The sequence below is a fragment of the Suncus etruscus genome, chromosome 9 (assembly GCF_024139225.1).
Source record: "Suncus etruscus isolate mSunEtr1 chromosome 9, mSunEtr1.pri.cur, whole genome shotgun sequence".
In the NCBI taxonomy this organism is placed as follows: Eukaryota; Metazoa; Chordata; class Mammalia; order Eulipotyphla; family Soricidae; genus Suncus; species Suncus etruscus.
Genome location: NC_064856.1, coordinates 58,326,534 through 58,347,215, shown reverse-complemented (window position 1 = coordinate 58,347,215; position 20,682 = coordinate 58,326,534). Strand labels below are relative to the sequence as shown.

General features: G+C 40.5%; 1 protein-coding gene across 1 annotated transcript in view; it reads left to right on the top strand.

The window, feature by feature from the left end:
* Window positions 1-20,682, top strand: part of TRIM66 (tripartite motif containing 66) — a 50,031-nt gene that overhangs the window by 15,754 nt on the left and 13,595 nt on the right. Inside the window, exons 9-10 of the mRNA XM_049780987.1 lie at window positions 1,385-2,289; window positions 3,599-3,760. Of these exons, the coding sequence (XP_049636944.1) occupies window positions 1,385-2,289; window positions 3,599-3,760 (1,067 nt within the window). The remainder of the gene's footprint in view (window positions 1-1,384; window positions 2,290-3,598; window positions 3,761-20,682) is intronic.

Below are 20,682 nucleotides of genomic sequence, written 5' to 3'. Positions count from 1 at the left end.
GCCATATCTTAGTGCAGGTGAACCTGTTTCTGAGCTCTTATGCAAGGGTCCCCTCTCTGAGCTATCTTGTGAAATTGGGGTTGTTTGGAGAAAAAGTCCTCCATAGTTCTTGAAGTTTATATGTAAGTAGATAATTCACAATTTTTTTTGTTTGTTTTTGGGTCACACCTGGCAGTGCTCAGGGGTCACTCCTGGCTCTATGCTCAGGAATCACCCCTGGCAGGCATGGGAACCATATGGGATGCCAGGATTGGAACCACCATCTTTCTGGACGCAAGGCAAATGCCCTACCTCCTTGCTATCTCTCCGGCCCCAATAACTCACAATTTGGTATATTTTCCTCTTCTAATGCAGTATTTTTCTGGCATTTTTGTCTTTAGGCAGAATGTGGTCTAATTGAAGTTGTGCCTGTGTTGGTGACCTGCTGTCATTAAAACTTATAGTTTCTGCCTTCATCTAAGCTCTGATTCTTATTGGACATTTTTATAATTTGATAGAATAATGAAGGCAATAGGTTTATGTTCTATCTCTCACTCCCCTCTGATCTAATTTAGAGGATCTTGAGGGTGACTAAGCTGGGTATTAAGGGACCAAGAAGTGAGTAAAGCATACCTCCTGCCTTCAGGGAGCTTAATTTTCTTTTAAGGCAACCTCAAAAACAGCGAGCTGTGGGCTGTAGCGAGGTTAGTAGATAAAGTGCCTTGTATATGTCCAATCTGGGTTTAATCCCTAGCAGCCCTAGCTCAGGGTTCCCTGAGTCCTCCAATAGTGATCCTGGAGCACAGAACCAGGAATAAGCCCTGAGCACAACTGGATGCATGCCCAAACCCAAATAAAGCAAACAAATAAAACGTAGCAAGTTGCAAGAACCTAGCTGGGAAAAAGAGCTGGCACTAGTAATTATCTTCTCTTACATAAGTCTCAGAGACCTTCAAGGCAGGCTTGCCCAACTCTTTCTCTCACTTGTCCAACTTATAGTTCCAAAGATTTTATTTGGATATTTACTCATTTGTCTCAGGATGTCTCTTTTTTGATGTTCTACGCCATCCCCAGAATTCACCTTTTACTTCTGATCTGAGTCTCTATTGGGCTCGGTTTAAAAAGCAATGGGGGCTCTTTGAGGGATTCACATAGCTTAGCTACTGGCTTATATGGAATCAGAACATACTCTGGTAGGGCTGGCTGGTTTCTCAATGGTCCTAATCCCCTGGAATATGTCCCAACTAGGATCTATTGTGGATAATCTGAGTCTTGGAGACCAAGGGTTGAATTTCGTGCTTCTGTATCTGGTATGGGTTTGATAAATGATGTTCTTTGGTCCCAAGGAGGAGGCAGAACAAATACATATATCCTTCATAAACACTCTCTTTTTTTGGATTTTCAGGCTGTATAACCACTGAAGGTGGCCAATACTCCCGTGCAGAAACTCCTGCTTATGGTGCTCTCCAGGGACCATCATCCTTCTATCAGAGCCACCAGTCCCCAGCTACCCAGCAAGAGACACTTAGTCATCCCTCTCACAAGTTCCAGTCTTCAGTCCTCTGCTCCTCATCTGTGTGCTGTTCTCACTGTTCCCCTGTATCACCCTCTCTCAAAGGCCAGATGCCTCCACCTACCATGCACCCCACCCACAGCTTCCGGCAGTCATCTGAGATGGTGCCTCCACACCTGGGGCCACTGCAGTGCTCTAGCCTGATGCCCAGGGAGAAGGAACTGGTCTGCAATCCACACCCACCCAAGTTGCTGCAACCTTGGCTCGAAACTCAGCCCACAGTGGAGCCAGAGAACACTGCCCAGAGAGTGGGGCAGCCACTGACTTCCCAGCCAGTGTGTATTGTGCCCCCACAAGATGTTCAGCAAGGAGCCCCTGCCCAGTCCACTGTACAGGCTCCATCCATCCAAGTCCAGTTCGGCCACCATCAGAAGCTAAAGCTCAGCCACTTTCAACAGCAACCACCACAGCAGCCACCACCACCATTGCCCCTGCCACCTGCACCTCAGCAGCAGCCTCCCATACCTTTACCTCCATCTCAGCACATGGCTCCCAGTCAGCATGAGAGCCCCCCTGGGTCTGCCTGCTCCCAGAATGTGGACTTGATGCACCACAAATTTGAACTGGAGGAGATGCAGAAAGACTTGGAACTTCTCCTTCAGGCCCAGCAGCCCAGCCTACAGCTGAGTCAGACTAAGTCTCCTCAGCATCTTCAGCAGACCATCGTGGGCCAGATCAACTATATTGTGAGGCAGCCAGCACCTGTTCAGTCCCAGAACCAGGAGGACACTGTGCAGGTGAGTCAGGGTGGTTCAGAATACATTCTCTTATTTTAAGGTCACTTAGGAAGTGGGTCCAGACACAGGGCATCACAGGAACACAGCTTTTTCTCTTTGAATGGCATTAAGATTAATCCTGGGGTCCATTCTGGCCCGCCCATCTTTGGAAAGATTCAGAGAACATAGCACCTAGCCCTAACATAAATCCAGGTTCACTACGCTCTAGAGTGGCCCACCTTAGTACTGTTTTGGGTGACAGGGGGTCTTCTCTATGTATGGAGATTTCTGAGATGGGCTTGGCTGGGCTTGACTCCTACCAGGACCATGGAGGAAGAAAGATTATCACTTCTCTTTTTAACTTCTCTACTTACCCTGTTGGATCTTTAGAATCCCAAGTAGGAGATTGTAGGAGTGTCACTAAGGAAAAGGACATTAAATATTAGTGGGCAGCATCTTGTGATACTACATATATAGATTTGAAGCTTATCAAATCTAGTAAGTTAGGTATGTTGTATATACACATATATTTATCCTATCAACAATATGCTACATAGGCATTATCAGAATTGAAAAGGTCAAAAAGAGGAGTCAGAGGAGCCATGCAGTTTGCCTAGTGATCAATAACAAAGTACTGCTGGTGGAGGCAAGATGTGGGTTTGATTCACCTACTCTGACAACCAAAAAGCATGTGACTGTCTCCCTAAGAGGCTGATAAATGTTTTCCTCTCACTTAACAGCTGGTCAAGCAGCTGCAGTGTGTTCCTCTTTGCTGCATTCTACATCTTCATTCTAAACTCTTGCTCTTCTTTTGTTCTAGAAATTTCTGTTACAGACTTTCCCCCTTAACACTTTTTCTACAGTTCTATGATCTTTAAATTTGTAATTACAATTATATCCTCGAAGCAGATTTATAGACTTTATACTTGATTAAAAAATGCATGACCTCACATTTGTGCCTTAGCACTGATAACTTCAGATCATGCTTCAGATGTCTACCTCTGATGCACAGTTCCTTTGAAAGGAAAATGGATGGCAGAGAAAGGTCTAGGGTTCAAAGAAGATCACCAGCTAAAAGTAAGTTCAAAATGGTTATAATGGCTAAGGTGAACACAACAGAAGTACTTCAGAGTTGTTGGTTTTGAGTCTATCCCAAGACTCATTAAGATGTAGTTTTAGGAAGAATTTGACTAAACTTTATCTTTGGCGATAAATATTTTAAATTTGTTTATGATAAAAAATGGTGACAATGGTAAGAACATGGTAGACATTAGCTGTTACCTACTATTCTCTTCTGAAACCCACTCAAGTTTATATGCCTTTCTTTCAGGCTGTTGATGAGCACCAAACATCTGAAGGCCCAAAGCCAGCTCTCCCTCTTGATAAGAATACTGCTGCTACCTTGTCCCAGTCTTCTGGGGAAGAAACTCCTCACAGTGTCCCCCAACTGGACAGCACCATCCAGCACTCCTCTCCAACTGTGGTGAGAAAGGTACTAACGGAACCTGCTCTACCTGAGCATATGGGACCCACTGCCAGCCAAGCCCCTGGGGATCTGGATGAGGATGATTGGGTGGGGGGTGGTGTGTCCCTAATTCAGCCCTGGATGTCACACAACCCTGAATCATGCCTACTATCATAATCATCCAGAAATGTGGGGCCTTTTCCACCCTCACTTACACTTCCAATTATTCACTTAAAATGTGCCCCATTGATTGTCCTCTTAAGATGGAGGGGGAGAGGGAATGAAAGCCCATCCATTGAACACTTTGTACTTAGTGCTTCCTTCACAAATATTGTCTATCTATTGTATCTGAAATAGGCACCCTCATTTCAGAACTAGGAAAATAGAGAGCCATCGCTCATTGTTAGTGAGTTGGATGAACTTTATTTGGATGGATATCAAGTTGTATTCCAAAACCAGAGCAACTACTTCTCTGCAATTATATGAGGGAAATATATGTATTTTCACAACCCAATGTTGGTTGGCATTTGAATGTGAATCTATGGGATTTGTCGAGGGAGTGATCTGCAATCATGTCCTGTTCAGAAAGGTAGCCGTTTGTGGGGACAGAGATCCCTGAGATAAACTATTGAAGGTTTCTTATTTGTTCTTCTACCCTCTTGCTGGAAGCTTTCCTTTATGTTGGCAATAATTCAGAGCACCACACTTCATCTGCTTCCCTCCTCCTGCCCTTCATATCCACCCTTAACATATTCCTAGTAGGAATTTGGACCTTGCCCTCCCCTCAACATTCTTGCATCCCTGGCTCTGTTTCACTTCTTCTTTTGCCTTTCTTGGTAAAAGCCACTCAACAGCATATAGATGAAGCTCTCATTGTGAGTCTGATCCTTCCTAGCCTATTCCCTGAGTCCGGAAGCCAATCTTTGGCTCTGTAACACCAACATTTCAAGTTGGTCGAAAGTCAATGTTCAATCACTTTTTTCTTGCTGATATTTGTGAAGGAGGTTTAGAAAAATAAGAGTTGGCAAAAACTAAATAAACTTGGAAATGTCTAATAATTATTAGGACTCTGCAGTACCAGAAATAAATGGTTTTTGGTCTATGCCTGATCTATCCAACTCTAAGTTTGTCACAGAGACTACCAATGTGCTATAAATAGGCCCTTTGTGACTGTTGGGATACTTATCTTTTCATCCATACAGGCATTTATTCATTCAATGCTCTTTATATATAAATCCTCTCCTAGTATGTGTCTTATTTTGCTAGGTGATAAGTATACATTGGTATATATATACATATATATATAATATATATTATATATACATATGTATACATATATGTGTATATATGTATGTATATATAGGTATACACTGGCATTTACTCTATAATGGGAGAAATAGAAAGTAAATGAGCAATAAAAAAGTGTCATAGGGTTACCAGGTTGGTTAGAGGGAGTGTTAACTTCTCAGAAAGGAAGACTTTCTGCAGGACAAGATTTTTAATTGAAAATGTAGGAGGGAAGTTTAAGCTGGTGGAGGGGAAAAGGGTCTGATATATAGTCAGAAATAAGAGGAACTCGGGGACACTTGGATTTCGTATATTTGGAGTTGCGATGTGGAAAGTATTGGGAAATAAGAGTGATAGGAACCTGTCAGTTATACTTTGAAGTAGGAATTCAAAGTCGGGTGTTTTGAGAAGTGAATATAAAATCTCTAGTAGGGTGAAAATAGTTTGGGTTAAAATTTATAAAGGTTTGGAAGTCAAGTGATCTTGTACTCTTTGGATGTTGTGTTGGTTTTTTCATGACTTGAACTACCAGGAAAAAACCCCTGTAAGGCTGCCGTCCTAACATGGAAGAACCTTTTGGTCTACTTGATCAAGAGAGAGAGACTGGTTCTACAAAAGTTACTGAATGAGGCATTTGTTGAACATATTTTTTTTTGGGGGGGGGGTCACACCTGGTAGCACTCGGGTTATTTCTGGCTCTATGCTCAGAAATTGCTCCTGGCAGGCTCAGGGGATCATATGGGATACTGGAATTCGAACCACAGTCCTTCTGCATGCAGGGTAAATGCCCTACCTCCATGCTATCTCTCTGACCCCTGTTGAACAAATTTGTTGTATTTGAATTGCTGGTACTGGGCAGGGTGGAGAGTGTAAAAACAAAGGATGCTATTGTTGAGTAACTATGCTTTGTACAGCATTTTTCTACTTTTTACCATAGGTTTTTACATGGATTATTCCATTTTACATCTTTGTTTATTCTAGAAAAACCATGAGGAGGCCATTTTTTATTCCCCTTTGAAAGATGTGGAAACTGAAAGAAAGGTTAAGTGATCCACATGAATCATACAGCTATTGGCAATGATGTTGGGGTCAGGGCCCAAATTCCCAACTTGACCCTGTGATTAGAGATGAGGTTAAATGACCTCATGTTGGTCACCTTTGTGGGAAAGGTGACGATTATTCGACCCCATATTTGCTGAATTTTTCTGTCTTTATAAAGTTTAAAGTAACCAGAAGCTTTGCTAAGGAGATACTTGGGGACCTAACCTAGCTTGCTTTTGATCTATATTGGGTAAATATATTCTGGTATCCTGCCCACCTGCCAGCGTGAGCTGATCTGTGTGAGCCAGAGAGTTAAAAATCCTGAAGGTCTCAGGTCTCAGACTAGAGATACTGGCCTCAAGCAGTTGGTGCACTATGTCCTGCAGGGCCTGGTTCTTGCTCTGAGTTCCTCACTGATACTCTAGCATCACAAGGAGCACCTTCATTGGATCAATGCAGCAGCACCCAAATATAGAGGTACAGATACTGACTAAGCAGGTGGTGAAAACAAATGGTTTCTGGAAGAGATATGTGGAAGTTCTAGGATGAGTGTGACCTTGCAATTTTTGGAGCAGCTTACCTCAACACCTTTTCTGCACCAAGTGGATGTTGTTAATAACTATTGACATCTGTTTGCACTAAGCTTCTTAATGTTACTTTAGTCACTGAAGTGACAGCTGAACAACAGAAGCCTGGAGTGGAACGAGAAGGCATTTTGATGGCCTTATTTCATGCGCTGGAACTCATCAAATGCTGAAGACTGTACTTCTTCCTCGAGGCTCTCATGGAATCAAGGCTATAGGCATATGGAGAGCCCTCTCTGAGTCCTAATTTGCCTGTCTGCTGTCCCTGTACCTTCAATGGCAATCATGACTTAAGAGAAAACTAGGAGGTATTTTTAGTGTAAGATGCTAACACAGCAGACTTTACTGTGGGCAAGATAATTCAGAGTGATGACTAAGAGGAGGAAAATGAATGTTTATTTGCACTTATATATGATCACAACCCTTTGATGCCTGAGCTCTCACTTTGTTATCACAATACAGTGATATTTCTGTAGACTTGTGGAAGAGGAAATTGAAGAGCAGAATGGAAAATAATATGTTTAAACTCCACCATACATAGGAAAAATGTTGCATCCTGTCTTCATGTTTTCCAAAAATTCTTCTCTGGATCAAACATGAATTCTAAAATCTAGGAACAATTGTTTCCTCATAGCCTGGCCCAGACCATGATGATCACAGCTTTTTCAGAATAGTCCCGTAGCCTGGAGAAGCTTACTTTGATTCATCATTGTCAGCATGTGCAAAACTTCTTTGTCCTCTCAGGAATCAAGTCCAACACCCTAGGCCAACTCTTCAAATTTATATTCTCAAATATAGTACATCTTACCCAGGCCTGTTTTCATTCACAAATCAAGTCCAAGATCTTTGTTTAAGTCTCACAGTCCAACAGAAAATAGACCCTTGGTCCTCAGCCTTACATTTCCTTACCCTGATCTGACCAGAGTACATTGAAATTGATTCTACTGAGTCTCTAAGATTTGGGTATGGAAGTATTCATTCTGTCTGGGTTTCACTTAAGATTTATGGGAATCCACTTACTCTCTTCCTTCCACCTCAAATTTCGACCCATAAATGTAATTCTAGAATTCTCTTTGGTTTTCCTGTCTTCGTGAGATCATAAAGGCACTGGGATTTTTTTTTTTTTTTTTGGTTTTTGGGCCACATCCAGTGACTGACACAGAGGGGTTATTCCTGGCTATGCGCTCAGAAATCGCTCCTGGCTTGGGGGACCATATGGGATGCTGGAGGATCGAACCATGGTTTATCCTAGGTTAGTGCGCGTAAGGCAGACACCTTACCACTTGTACCACTGCTCCAGCCCCAGCACTGGGAATTCTATAGTTTTTTATTACCCATGAATGTTTTCCCATCTGCCCATCAATGAGGGTACAGCAGCATATTTACATTAACAGGAATATCCTTAATTCATATAGGAATTTTTCACTGATCTGTTGAACTACTCTCAGCCAGTAAGACTAATAGCTTAACTATTAAAAAAATAAATTTATTAGGACCTTATAGTTGATACATGGAGTAAAACACTCGCCTTGTTTGCATCCAATCCTGGTTCTATTCTGGGCTTTGCATATGGGCCCCTGAGTATCACAGGAATGACCCTGAGTACACATCTAGGAATAAACCCTGAACACCTCCAGGTCTGACTCTTTCCACCTCCACAAAAACCCAGTTTATGAAATCAGTTGCTTGAAAAGTTAGTATCTTCTTCAGCAAACTGACTCAATTGTTTTAAGATCAATTATTTAAACTATTCTACCTAATAGGAAGCTATTGAAGCACTCAAATATTACAGGATTTAATTCACAAATCTATTTACCTCTATCCTAGCCTTCTTACATATTCCTTTAGCCAAAGTAAAAGCCTTCAATATATTTTTAAGATACAACTCCCATGTCATTTCTTCTTTTTCTACTGCACACTATGTGGTGGCCAATGTTTGACAATTTTACCAGTTGGAACAAATAAAATGAAATTGGTGTATGAACAAAACTTTAGAGCAACAACCAATATGGATACCCAATACAGTACCTTTAGAAAAACCTATAAATGTATTGTCTCATGGAAAAACTACATTATTTTTATTCCAAAAATAAGATAATTTCTTAACACAATTAAAGCATTAAAACAGAATTTCATTTTTCTTATGAGATTACAAGTGTACACTCAGTTATCTAATAAGTGTGTTTTGATCTAGCAAGCTTAGTTACAGTTTTCTTTTTAAATTTTTAGTTTTTCTACATTATATCAGTAAAATTAGAAGCAACTAGACGGGGACTGGAGAGATAGCACATGGTTGGGCGTTTACCTTGCAAGCAGCCGACCAGGAACAATGGTGGTCCCATATGGTCCCCTGTGCCTGCCAAGAGTGATTTCTGAGTACAGAGCCAGGAGTAACCCCTGAGTGCCACTGGATGTGGCCCAACCCCCCCCACCAAAGGGCAACTAGATGGAGTTATCTGTAATTGAAGCTAATAGCAAGAGAATTCGGCAAGATACAACACATGGAAAGTACCATTATATGAAGTCATTCAGTGAAAAGACAAGCACAGTTCAGCATTTTTACAAGTTCCATAAAGCATTATTAAACAGTGCACTCAGCAATCAAGGTTCATCAAGTTCTTTTCATCACTAAAAAATGGTCTCATTAGGTTTTGAGTTTTCTGTTTAATAAGATGGGGTTGTATGTAAAATGTTTTAGACTTACCCATTCAGAATATTTTTTAAGCCAATCACATTTTGTTATTGAAAGAGGTATGTTTCAGATATCTGGAAAACTATTTTCTGTGAAACATTACCCTACCTGCACTACTTTACCCCCAGCAACATCTTGCTGTAAGAATCTGAAATTTATATTAAACTCAGGGCATGTGCACTAAGTGTCTGCTTATTGATTTCTTAACAGCAAATTTTTAAGTCTGGGCTCATATTCCTAATCTTGGGGAAATATAAGTTTGAGTAACCTGTCTGTTTCCCTTTCTGTTCAAATGAAAGAGCAATGTTTTCTCTGAGTTTGGGAAGAACTTTGTGGTGATTATTAAGTAATAACACAAACATATTGCAGGACATAAAAATATCATTAAGGTTGGGGGAAAGGGAAGTCGAGTAAGTGATGTGCGCAAGCCATCCAACAGACAAACTGGAAGGGCAAGGATTACCAATAACTTGTAGAAGAGGAGCTTTATTAATTTTTCCATGGTCAGTCTGTATACCTTCTTCTCCTCGATAATAACAATTCATATTTCCTGATATTAAACAAGTAGTCAGAATAGAGAAATCAGCATCCTGCAAATATGAGCTTTGGCTCTGAACTAGAATGCTTTTGGGGAATTTAATCTTATTCCTATTTCCTACATCTTCTAGGCCATTATTATTTGTAATGGTCTCTGATAGGTTTTGATGCTTTTAAAACTTGGCACTAATAATGGGGCCAGAGAGATAGCATGGAGGTAAGGCATTTGCCTTTCATACAGAAGGTCATTTGTTCAAATCCCAGCATCCCATATGGTCCCCTGAGTCTGCCAGGAGCGATTTCTGAGCATGGAGCCAGGAGTAACCCCTGAGCGCTGCCGGGTGCGACCCAAAAACAAAACAAAACAAAAAAACAAAAAACAAAAAACTTGGCACTAATGATCTTCCTGGGATCTGTCTGTGACATCCATAGAGGAGTTGAATACCAGAACCACATTAAATCTTCAGGTTAAATAAGGGAAAGGTGAAAGACTCCAACTCTAAAGATTAGACTACCATATATTACAAAAGGAAGTACAATATCATTGGATATATTTTTTCCTGGTTTTTTTTTTTTTTGGCTACACCCAGCAGTGCTCAGGTCTTATTCCTATCTTTGTGCTTAGGGGTCACTCCTTGTGGTCTTCAGGTTCATATGTTGTGCCAGGGATTGAACCCAAGTTGGTTGCATGCAAAGTAAGCTTTCTGCCTTCTGTACTCTCTCCATCCTGGGTATTTTTAATACATAGTTAGAAAGCTGTCATAGTACCTAACCAAGACAGTAAGTAGAGTCAAGAAATGCAGGCCAGGATGCGTTTTTTAAATCTAATTAATTAATTAATTAATTAATTAATTTTTGCCACACTCAGCTGTACTCAGAACTTCTGTGCTCAGGGATGACTTATGGAGGTGCTTAAATCATCACATATGCAGGGTTGAATCTAGTCAGTTTAGCTGCTTACTAGGCAAGCATACTACCCTCTATACTACCACCTCTCCAGATCACAGGGTATATTTGAGTGCCCTTGGTTTCTGGCTTCTGTCCCTTCAGGTGGGCTCTACTACTACTTACCTATTTGGTTTGAAGAAACCCCTTCTTTTTCTTCTTAACTTTTCTTATTCTAGGACTTAGACTATAAGGCAGACTTGCCTTATTAAAGATAGCTGAACTAGGGGCCGGAGCAGTGGTGCAATTGGTAGGGTGTTTGCCTTGCACACAGCTAACCTAGGTCAGACCATGGTTCAATCCCCTGGCGTCCCATATGGTCCCCCAAGCCAGGAGCGATTTCTGAGTGCATAGCCAGGAGAAACCATTAAGCGTTACTGGGTATGGCCCCCAAACAAACAAAAAATAGTTAAACTATAAAATCAAACTCTATTTTGAAAAATTAAAGGGCATTTTGTTTATCTGATTTAAAAATTAAAAACAATATATTGGAGTTGGAGAGGTAATACAGTGGGTACAGTACAGGGTTTGCCTTGTACACATACAACCTGGGTTTGATCACAAGAACCACATATGACCCCCTGAGCCCATCTAGTATTGATCTCTGAGCACAGAACTAGGAGTAAGATATGAGCATACCTGGTATAATCCCAAAGCCAAAAAAAAAACCCACCAGAAATATAAGCTTTACTAAAGTTCATATATATATTTTGGTTTTTGGGCCACACCTGGCAGTGCTCAGGGGTTACTCCTGGCTGTCTGCTCAGAAATAGCTCCTGGCAGGCACGGGGGACCATATGGGACACCGGGATTCGAACCAACCATCTTTGGTCCTGGATCGGCTGTTTGCAAGGCAAACGCTGCTGTGCTATCTCTCCGGGCCCAAGTTCATATATTTTATGTTAAATAACAAAGGAAAGACTTAGGTAAAGAATAAAGAGATAAGAAATAAAATCTGAGGTGAGGAAGGGAGAGGGTAAAGGAAAAAGAGGCTGAGGATGTGACTCAATGGCAGAGCACTTGTCTTGCTCTACCATTTGTTAGACTTTGGATTTGATTTCTGGTACCACATGATCCCCTGAGTTTCACCAGGAACAATTCACAAGCAGTAAGTTAGTAGCCTCCAAAACACCTCGATATGAAGATACACCCCTCTAAAATTGTCAAAAGAGAAAGTAGGTCTATGAAGGACATAAATTCAAGAGCAGAGCATGGGTGAACTAAGGAAAAGACAGAATTAAGAGTGGGATTTTACCAAGTATCTGGATATTCACCAAAAAAAAAAATCCTACATTAAATCTAACGTTTAGTGATAAAATATTGAAATAAGATGAAGAATGGACTAGGACAGGTACTATACTTCTATGCAACCTCCTTTGGGAGGTCAGTGAGAAAAATATGTAAAGAAAGGAAGAAATAAAACTTAATAATAAAGGAAAGCATGATTTGTGTACAAAGACAATCTCTTTTTTGTGGGGAGGGTTTTTGGGTCACATCCGGCAGTGCTCAGGGGTTACTCCTGGCTCTGCGCTCAGAAATTGCTCCTTGCAGGCTCAGAGGTTCATATGGGATGCCAGGAATCGAAGAACCTGGGTCCATCCTGGGTCGACTCTGTACAAGGCAAATGACCTACTGCTGTGCTATCTCTCTGGCCCCAAAGACAATCTTAATACCATTTTAGCAAAATCTCTGGGTACAAGGTCAATATACAAAAATCAATTATTTCCATATGTGAGCTCTAATAAGAGAAGTGGAACTTGACAAAATTTAGGTTTTTAATAATTTAAAATTCTTCTGATGCAGCTGAGTCTTGTTTTATTCAAGTGAAAATCAGAGATACAGCAATAACAAATAATAGTAGTAACCCTAGCAACAACCAGACATTGTTCTAAAGATTTCCATAAATTATTTCTTTTTTTTTTTTTTAATTTTTTTTTATTTAAACACCTTGATTACATACATGATTGTGTTGGGTTTCAGTCATAAAAGGAACACCACCCATCACCAGTGCAACATTCCCATCACCCAAGTCCCAAATCACCCTCCTCCCCACCCAACCCCTGCCTGTACCCTAAACAGGCTCTACATTTCCCTCATACATTCTCAATATTAGGACAGTTCAAAATGTAGTTATTTCTCTAACTAAACTCATCACTCTTTGTGGTGAGCTTCCTGAGGTGAGCTGGAACTTCCAGCTCTTTTCTCTTTTGTGTCTGAAAATTATTATTACAAGGGTGTCTTTCATTTTTCTTAAAATCCATAGATGAGTGAGACCATTCTGCGTTTTTTCTCTCTCTCTCTGACTTATTTCACTCAGCATAATAGATTCCATGTACATCCATGTATAGGAAAATTTCATGACTTCATCTCTCCTGACAGCTGCATAATATTCCATTGTGTATAGGTACCACAGTTTCTTTAGCCATTCATCTGTTGAAGGCATCTTGGTTGTTTCCAGAGTCTTGCTATGGTAAATAGAGCTGCAATGAATATAGGTGTAAGGAAGGGGTTTTTGTATTGTATTTTTGTGTTCCTAGGGTATATTCCTAGGAGTGGTATAGCTGGATCGTATGGGAGCTCGATTTCCATTTTTGGAGGAATCTCCATATCGCTTTCCATAAAGGTTGAACTAGACAGCATTCCCACCAGCAGTGGATAAGAGTTCCTTTCTCTCCACATCCCCGCCAACACTGTTTATTCTCATTCTTTGTGATGTGTGCCATTCTCTGGGGTGTGAGGTGGTATCTCATCGTTGTTTTGATTTGCATCTCCCTGATGATTAGTGATGTGAACATTTTTTCATGTGTCTTTTGGCCATGCGTATTTCTCTTTGTCAAAGTGTCTGTTCATTTCTTCTCCCCATTTTTTGATGGGGTTAGATGTTTTTTTCTTGTAAAGTTCTGTCAGTGCCTTGTATATTTTGGAGATTAGCCCCTTATCTGATGGTATTGGGTGAATAGTTTCTCCCACTCAGTGGGGTGCTCTTGTATCCTGGGCACTATTTCCTTTGAGGTGCAGAAGCTTCTCACTTAATATATTCCCATCTGTTAATCTCTGCTTTCACTTGCTTGGAGAGTGCAGTTTCCTCCTTGAAGATGCCTGTAATGTCCTGGAGTGTTTTGCCTATGTGCTGTTCTATATATCTTATGGTTTTGGGGCTGATATCGAGGTCTTTAATCCATTTGGATTTACCTTTGTACATGATGTTAGCTGGGGGTCTAAGTTTAATTTTTGCAAGTGGCTATCCAATTGTGCCAACACCACTTGTTGAAGAGGCTTTCCCTGCTCCATTTAGGATTTCCTGCTCCTTTATCAAAAATTAGATGGTTGTATCTCTGGGGAACATTTTCTGAGTATTCAAGCCTATTCCACTGATCTGAGGACCTATCCTTATCCAATACCATGCTGTTTTGATAACTGTTGCTTTGTAGTACAGTTTAAAGTTGGGAAAAGTAATTCCTCCCATATTCTTTTTCCCAATGATTGCTTTAGCTATTCGAGGGTGTTTATTGTTCCAAATGAATTTCAAAAGTGTCTGATCCACTTCTTTGAAGATGTCATGGGTATCTTTAGAGGGATGGCATTAAATCTGTATAATGCCTTGGGGAGTATTGACATTTTGATGATGTTAATCCTGCCAATCCATGAGCAGGGTATGTGTTTCCATTTCCGTGTGTCCTCTCTTATTCTTGGAGCAGAGTTTTATAGTTTTCTTTGTATAGGTCCTTCACATATTTAGTCAAGTTGATTCCAAGATATTTGAGTTTGTGTGGTACTATTGTGAATGGGGTTGTTTTCTTAATGTCCATTTCTTCTTTATTACTGTTGGTGTATAGAAAGGCCATTGATTTTTGTGTGTTAATTTTGTAGCCTGCCACCTTGCTATATGAGTCTATTGTTTCTAGAAGCTTTTTGATACAGTCTTTAGGGTTTTCTAAGTAGAGTATCATGTCATCTGCAAACAGTGAGAGCTTGACTCCTTTCCTTTCCTATCTGGATTCCCTTGATATCCTTTTCTTGCCTAATCGCTATAGCAAGTACTTCCAGTGCTATGTTGAATAGGAGTGGTGAGAGAGGACAGCCTTGTCTTGTGCCAGAATTTAGAGGGAAGGCTTTCAGTTTTCTCCATTGAGGATAATATTTGCCACTGTTTGTGGTAGATGGCCTTCACTATATTGAGAAAGGTTCCCTCCATTCCCATCTTGCTGAGAGTTTTGATCAAGAATGGGTGTTGGACCTTATCAAATGCTTTCTCTGCATCTATTGATATGATCATGTGGTTTTTATTTTTCTTGTTATTGATGTTGTGTATTATGTTGATAGATTTACGGATGTTAAACCACCTTGCATTCCTGGGATGAAACCTACTTGATCGTAGTGGATGATCTTCTTAATGAGGCATTGAATCCTATTTGCCAGGATTTTGTTGAGGATCTTTGCATCTGCATTCATCAGTGATATTGGTCTGTAATTTTCTTGTTTGGTAGCGTCTCTGTCTGGTTTAGGTATCAAGGGGATGTTGGCTTCATAAAAGCTATTTGGAAGTGTTTCTGTTTGTTCAATTTCATGAAAGAGTCTTGCCAAGATTGGCAGTAGTTCCTCTGGAAAGTTTGATAGAATTCATTAGTGAATCCATCTGGACCTGGGCTTTTGTTTTTTCGGCAGACATTTGATTACTGTTTTAATTTCATCAATGGTGATGGGGGTGTTAGATATGCTACATCCTCTTCCTTCAACCGTGGAAGATTATAAGAGTCCAAGAATTTATCCATTTTCTTCCAGGTTCTCATTTTTAGTGGCGTAGAGTTTTTCATAGTAGTTTCTGATTACCCTTTGAATCTCTGTCATATCAGTAGTGATCTCTCCTTTTTTCATTCCTGATACGAGTTATCAAGTTTCTCTCTCTCTCTTTCTTTGTTAGGTTTGCCAGTGGTCTATCAATCTTGTTTATTTTTTCAAAGAACCAACTTCTGCTTTCGTTGATCTTTCGGATTGTTTTTTGAGTTTCCACTTCGTTGATTTCTGCTCTCAGCTTTGTTATTTCCTTCTGTCTTCCTGTTCTTGGGGTCCTTTTGTTGAGCATTTTCTAGTTCTATTAGCTGTGTCATTAAGCTACTCAGGTAAGCTCCTTCTTCCTTCCTGGATGTGTGCTTGCAAAGCTATAAATTTTCCTCTCAGTACTGCTTTTGCTGTGTCCCATAAGTTCTGAGAGTTTGTGTCTTTATTGTCATTTGTTTCCAGAACCTTTTTATTTCCTCCTTGATTTCATCTCGGACCCACTGGTTATTGAGCATGAGGCTGTTTAACTTCCAGTGTTAAAGTGTTTCTTCTGAGTCCCTTTGGAGTTCACAAATAATTTCAGAGCCTTGTGGTCAGCGAAGGTATTCTGCAAAATTTCTATCCTCTTGATCTTATGGAGGTATGTTTTATGTGCCAGCATGTAGTCTATCCTGGAGAATGTCCCATGTACATTGGAGAAGAATGTGTATCCAGTTTTCTGGGATGGAGTGTCCTATATATATCCACTATGCCTCTTTCTTCCATTTCTCTCCTCAGGTCTAGTATATTCTTGTTGGGTTTCAGTCTGGTTGACCTGTCCAGTGTTGACAAAGCCGTGTTAAGGTCCCCCACAATTATTGTGTTGTTGTTGATATTATTTTCAGATTTGTCAACAGTTGTATTAAATATTTTTGCTGGCCCCTCATTCGGTGCATATATGTTTAGGAGAGTGAATTCTTCCTGCTCTACGTACCCCTTGATTAATATAAAATGTCCGTCTTTGTCCCTTACAACTTCCTGAGTATAAAGTTTGCATTATCTGATATTAGTATGGCCACTCCAGCTTTTTTATGGGTGTTGTTTGCTTGGATAACTTTACTCCAGCCTTTTATTTTGAGTCTATGTTTGTTCTGACTATTCAGGTGCGTTTCTTGTAGGCAGCAGAAGGTTGGATTGAGTTTTTTTGATCCATTTAGCCACTCTGTGTCTCTTAACTGGTGCATTTAGTCCATTGACGTTGAGAGAAAGAATTGTCCTGGATTTAACGCCATCTTTATTTCAAAATTTGGTGTGTCTTTTGGGTAGTCTTGTCTTAGATTAGGTCTTCAGTTTTTCTCTTAAGACTGGTTTTGTGTCTGTGAAGTTTCTGAGCTGTTTTTTGTCTGTGAAACCATGTATTCTTCCATCAAACCGGAAAGTGAGTTTGCTGGGTATAGTATTCTGGGTGAAGCATTCATTTCATTCAGTCTTGTCACAATATCCCACCACTGCTTTCTGGCATTGAGCGTTTCTGGTGACAGGTCTGCTGTAAATCTCAGGGAAGCTTGCTTGAACATGATTTCCCCTTTTGATCTTGCTGTTTTCAGAATTCTGTCTCTATCTGTGGGATTTGTCATTGTGACTAGGATGTGTCTTGGGGTGGTTTTTTCTGGGGTCTCTTTTGGTTGGTACTCTTCGGGCATGCAGGATTTGATCACATATATTCTTTAGCTCTGGAAGTTTCTCTTTAATGATTTTCTTGACCATTGATTCTTCCTGGAAATTTTCTTCCTGGGTCTCTGGGACTCCAATGATTCTTAAGTTGTTTCTGTTGATCTTATCATAGACTTCTATTTTCGTCTGTTCCCATTCTTTGACTAATTTTTCCATTGTCTGCTCATTTGCTTTAAGTTTTTGTCCAATCTCTCCTGCTGTATGGAATTGTTATGTATCTCATCTTCCACAGCACCAAGTCTATTCTCAGCTTCTGATACCCTGTCCCAGAGCTTATCCATTTTGTCATTCACTTCGTTTACTGAGTTTTTCAGGCCTGTTAGTTGACATGTTATTTCAGTTTGGAGTTTTGTCATTTCTGCCTTCATATTTTCTTGGTTCTTATTAGTATTCTGTTCAACTCGATCCATGGTTTCTTGGAGTCTGTTGAGCACCTTCCATATTGCTAGTCTAAAGTCCTTATCTGAGAGGTTGATTAGTTGTTCAGTCATTATCTGGTCCTCAGAATTGTCATCTTCATTCTCTATGTCTGATGCTGGCCTGCGCTGTTTCCCCATTGTCACATTTGTATTGTGGGTTTTTCTACGTGTTGTAGTGGTATTCATTGTCTATATGATGTAGGCAGCACACTCCTCTGGCTCCTCCCTTTCTGGATGGGCTGACTTGCCTCTAAGGGAGGGGAGTCCTCCGTGGATGAAGCCTCACACTGGGTCAAATCTTAGGCCCGAGCATGTAACAGAGAAGACAGTCCAGAGAGAAATGTTTGCTTCTGTGATATAGCGCCGTTCTTAGTGATTTTTCCTTCTTGTTGCAATGGAGTTCTTTCCTTAGAAAGAGTGCACGGCCGCGTAGCGAAGCGCTCCTCTGAGCCTCTTTTTGCCCCACTCGCAAGAGTTTCACGCAAGAGGACAGTAGACAGACATAGACAGGTCACACTCACAGTCTTTCACAGCTGAGCCCCACTGGGCCGGTGTACTTTCGCGGATTTTCCATAAATTATTTCTTATAACCTTCACAACCCTTTAGTATCTGTTGTAAAGATAAGTGAGAAAATGATGTATATAAAACACATTTTATTTTTTTATTTTTTTTTTTTTTTGGTTTTTTTGGGCCACACCCGTTTGACGCTCAGGGGTTACTCCTGGCTATGTGCTCAGAAATCGCCCCTGGCTTGGGGGGACCATATGGGACGCGGGGGGATCGAACCGCGGTCCGTTCCTTGGCTAGCGCTTGTAAGGCAGACACCTTACCTCTAGCGCCACCTTCCCGGCCCCATAAAACACATTTTAAAAGTATTTTTAATTCCCAGTACATTTTAGCAATATAAATATGATCGTTATGATCATTATTTTAGAGAAACTTAGACTCACTTATTAGAAGAACTAAGCCATTCATTTGGCTTAATATTTGTAGAACAGTTATTTACTGATTACAATACATTTTTTTTTCTTTCTTTTTTTTAAATTATTCTTTCTTTTCTCTTTTACAATACATTTTAATGGAGGAAACATACTCATAGAATACTCCAGGTAGTCCTTGGGGAATCATGTGGTTTAAGGATTAAATCTGGTTTGGCTACATGCAAGGCTATATTACCCCATGTAATATCTGGATCCCACATTGTTTCACTTTTTTGTAAATATATATATTTTTATTTTGGGGGGTCACACTCAGTGGTGCTCAGAGGTTACTCCTGGCTCTGTGCTCAGAAGTCACTCCTGGCATGCACAGGACCATATGAGATGCTGGGATTCGAACCACCATCTGTTTGAATCAGCTATTTGCAAGGCAAATGCCCTACTGCTGTGCTCTCTCTCTGGCCCCTATTTCACTTTTTTTGTGCGTTTTCGGTTTTCTTTTGTTTGTTTTGTTTTTGTTTTTTTGTTTGTTTTTGTTTTTTTTTTTGGTCACACCCGGTGACACTCAGGGATACCTCCTGGTTATGCACTCAGAAATTGCTCCTGGCTTGGGAGACCAAATGGGACACTGGGGGATCCAACCACGGTCAGTCCTAGGCAAGCCCAGGTAAGACAGATGCCTTACCGCTCCATGCTACCTCTCTGGCCCAAATCTCATCAACTAATTTATCTAGTCAGGCATCACTCTTGGATCTAGGAATATAGTGGGTAAGCAAAACAGACAAAATCCATGCCTTAATGGGGTTTATAGCTTTATAGAGAAAGCAGACCTTAATCAAATAATCTCAGAGATTGTGTTATTGAGAATAAAGCACAAGGAATTAGGAAGACATAATAGGAGACATGAGGGTCTAGAGGGGAGAAAAAACTTTAGTAAGTAGAGTTTAGAAGAATGTAAGGAATTGGCAAATGTAGGAGGAAATTCTATGTAAAGTCATCAAATGCTCTGAAGGGGAAAAGCCTTGGAGAATTTGACCTGTTTCATGAACTGAAGAAAGCTTTTTGTGGTTGGAGCTCGAAGGATAATTTTATGTGAATTCTTGTGAACTATGGCTAACAAGGTTGTGTGAACTATGTGTAAACTATGGTGGTTTTTGAACTGTGGCTACCAAGGTCATAAGATCTTGGGAGATTTGTGAAGCATTTCTTTAGTTATTGTAAGGGAAGTGGGGTACACTGTAGGGTTTGATTCAATAATGAGTAATATAATCCAATTTGAATTTTGTAAATATTTTTCTAATGAGGATGCTCTGCCCCATAGTCTAGGAAAAAGGTCAAGATTATCCCAGAATGGGATAGTAGCTGTGGAGTAGGGAACTAACAGAACTGTTTGAGAGCTCTTTGGGTAGGATGGAGGAATCTATCAGGAATCTATGTAGTTTCAAAGTAGCCTGGGGGAGAAAGGAGGCAACCTGCCCACCCACCCTCTCACACCCCCTCAAGTCCTCCCTCACTCCCAGAATCTGATTGGAGTTGCTGGTGATAGACAGCCACATCCTGGGACCTAGAGTAGTTTTACTCACTTGACACTGAAACTTGTGGTATATATCTGAAGTATTTATTTTCCTGTACAGATATGAATGTTTTCTTGTAGGGAAAGGACTGACAGCTTTAATATTGTACAAACTTAGAAATGTTTTCTATGTCTTGTTGGGGTCTGGGATTAGTCCCCCTCTCTCGAGCGGCGTCTCGAGCATTTCAAGGAGATACGGAGCCATGCAAATTTGTAAAAATGATAATTTATTTCTTTCTGGTGCCAGGGTGACCCAGGGGCCAGTGCTAAGGGATGAACCCCAGAGCAAAGACACTGAAACACAATTTTCACAAGCTTTTATACAGCAAAAGTACAGCGTCACCATCTCTTATTTTACAGCTGTGATCTTTATCTTAGAAAAACATTTTAACTCAGGCATCCTAACTCAGTTAGGAGAAAGGGACCTTTATCACAACAGA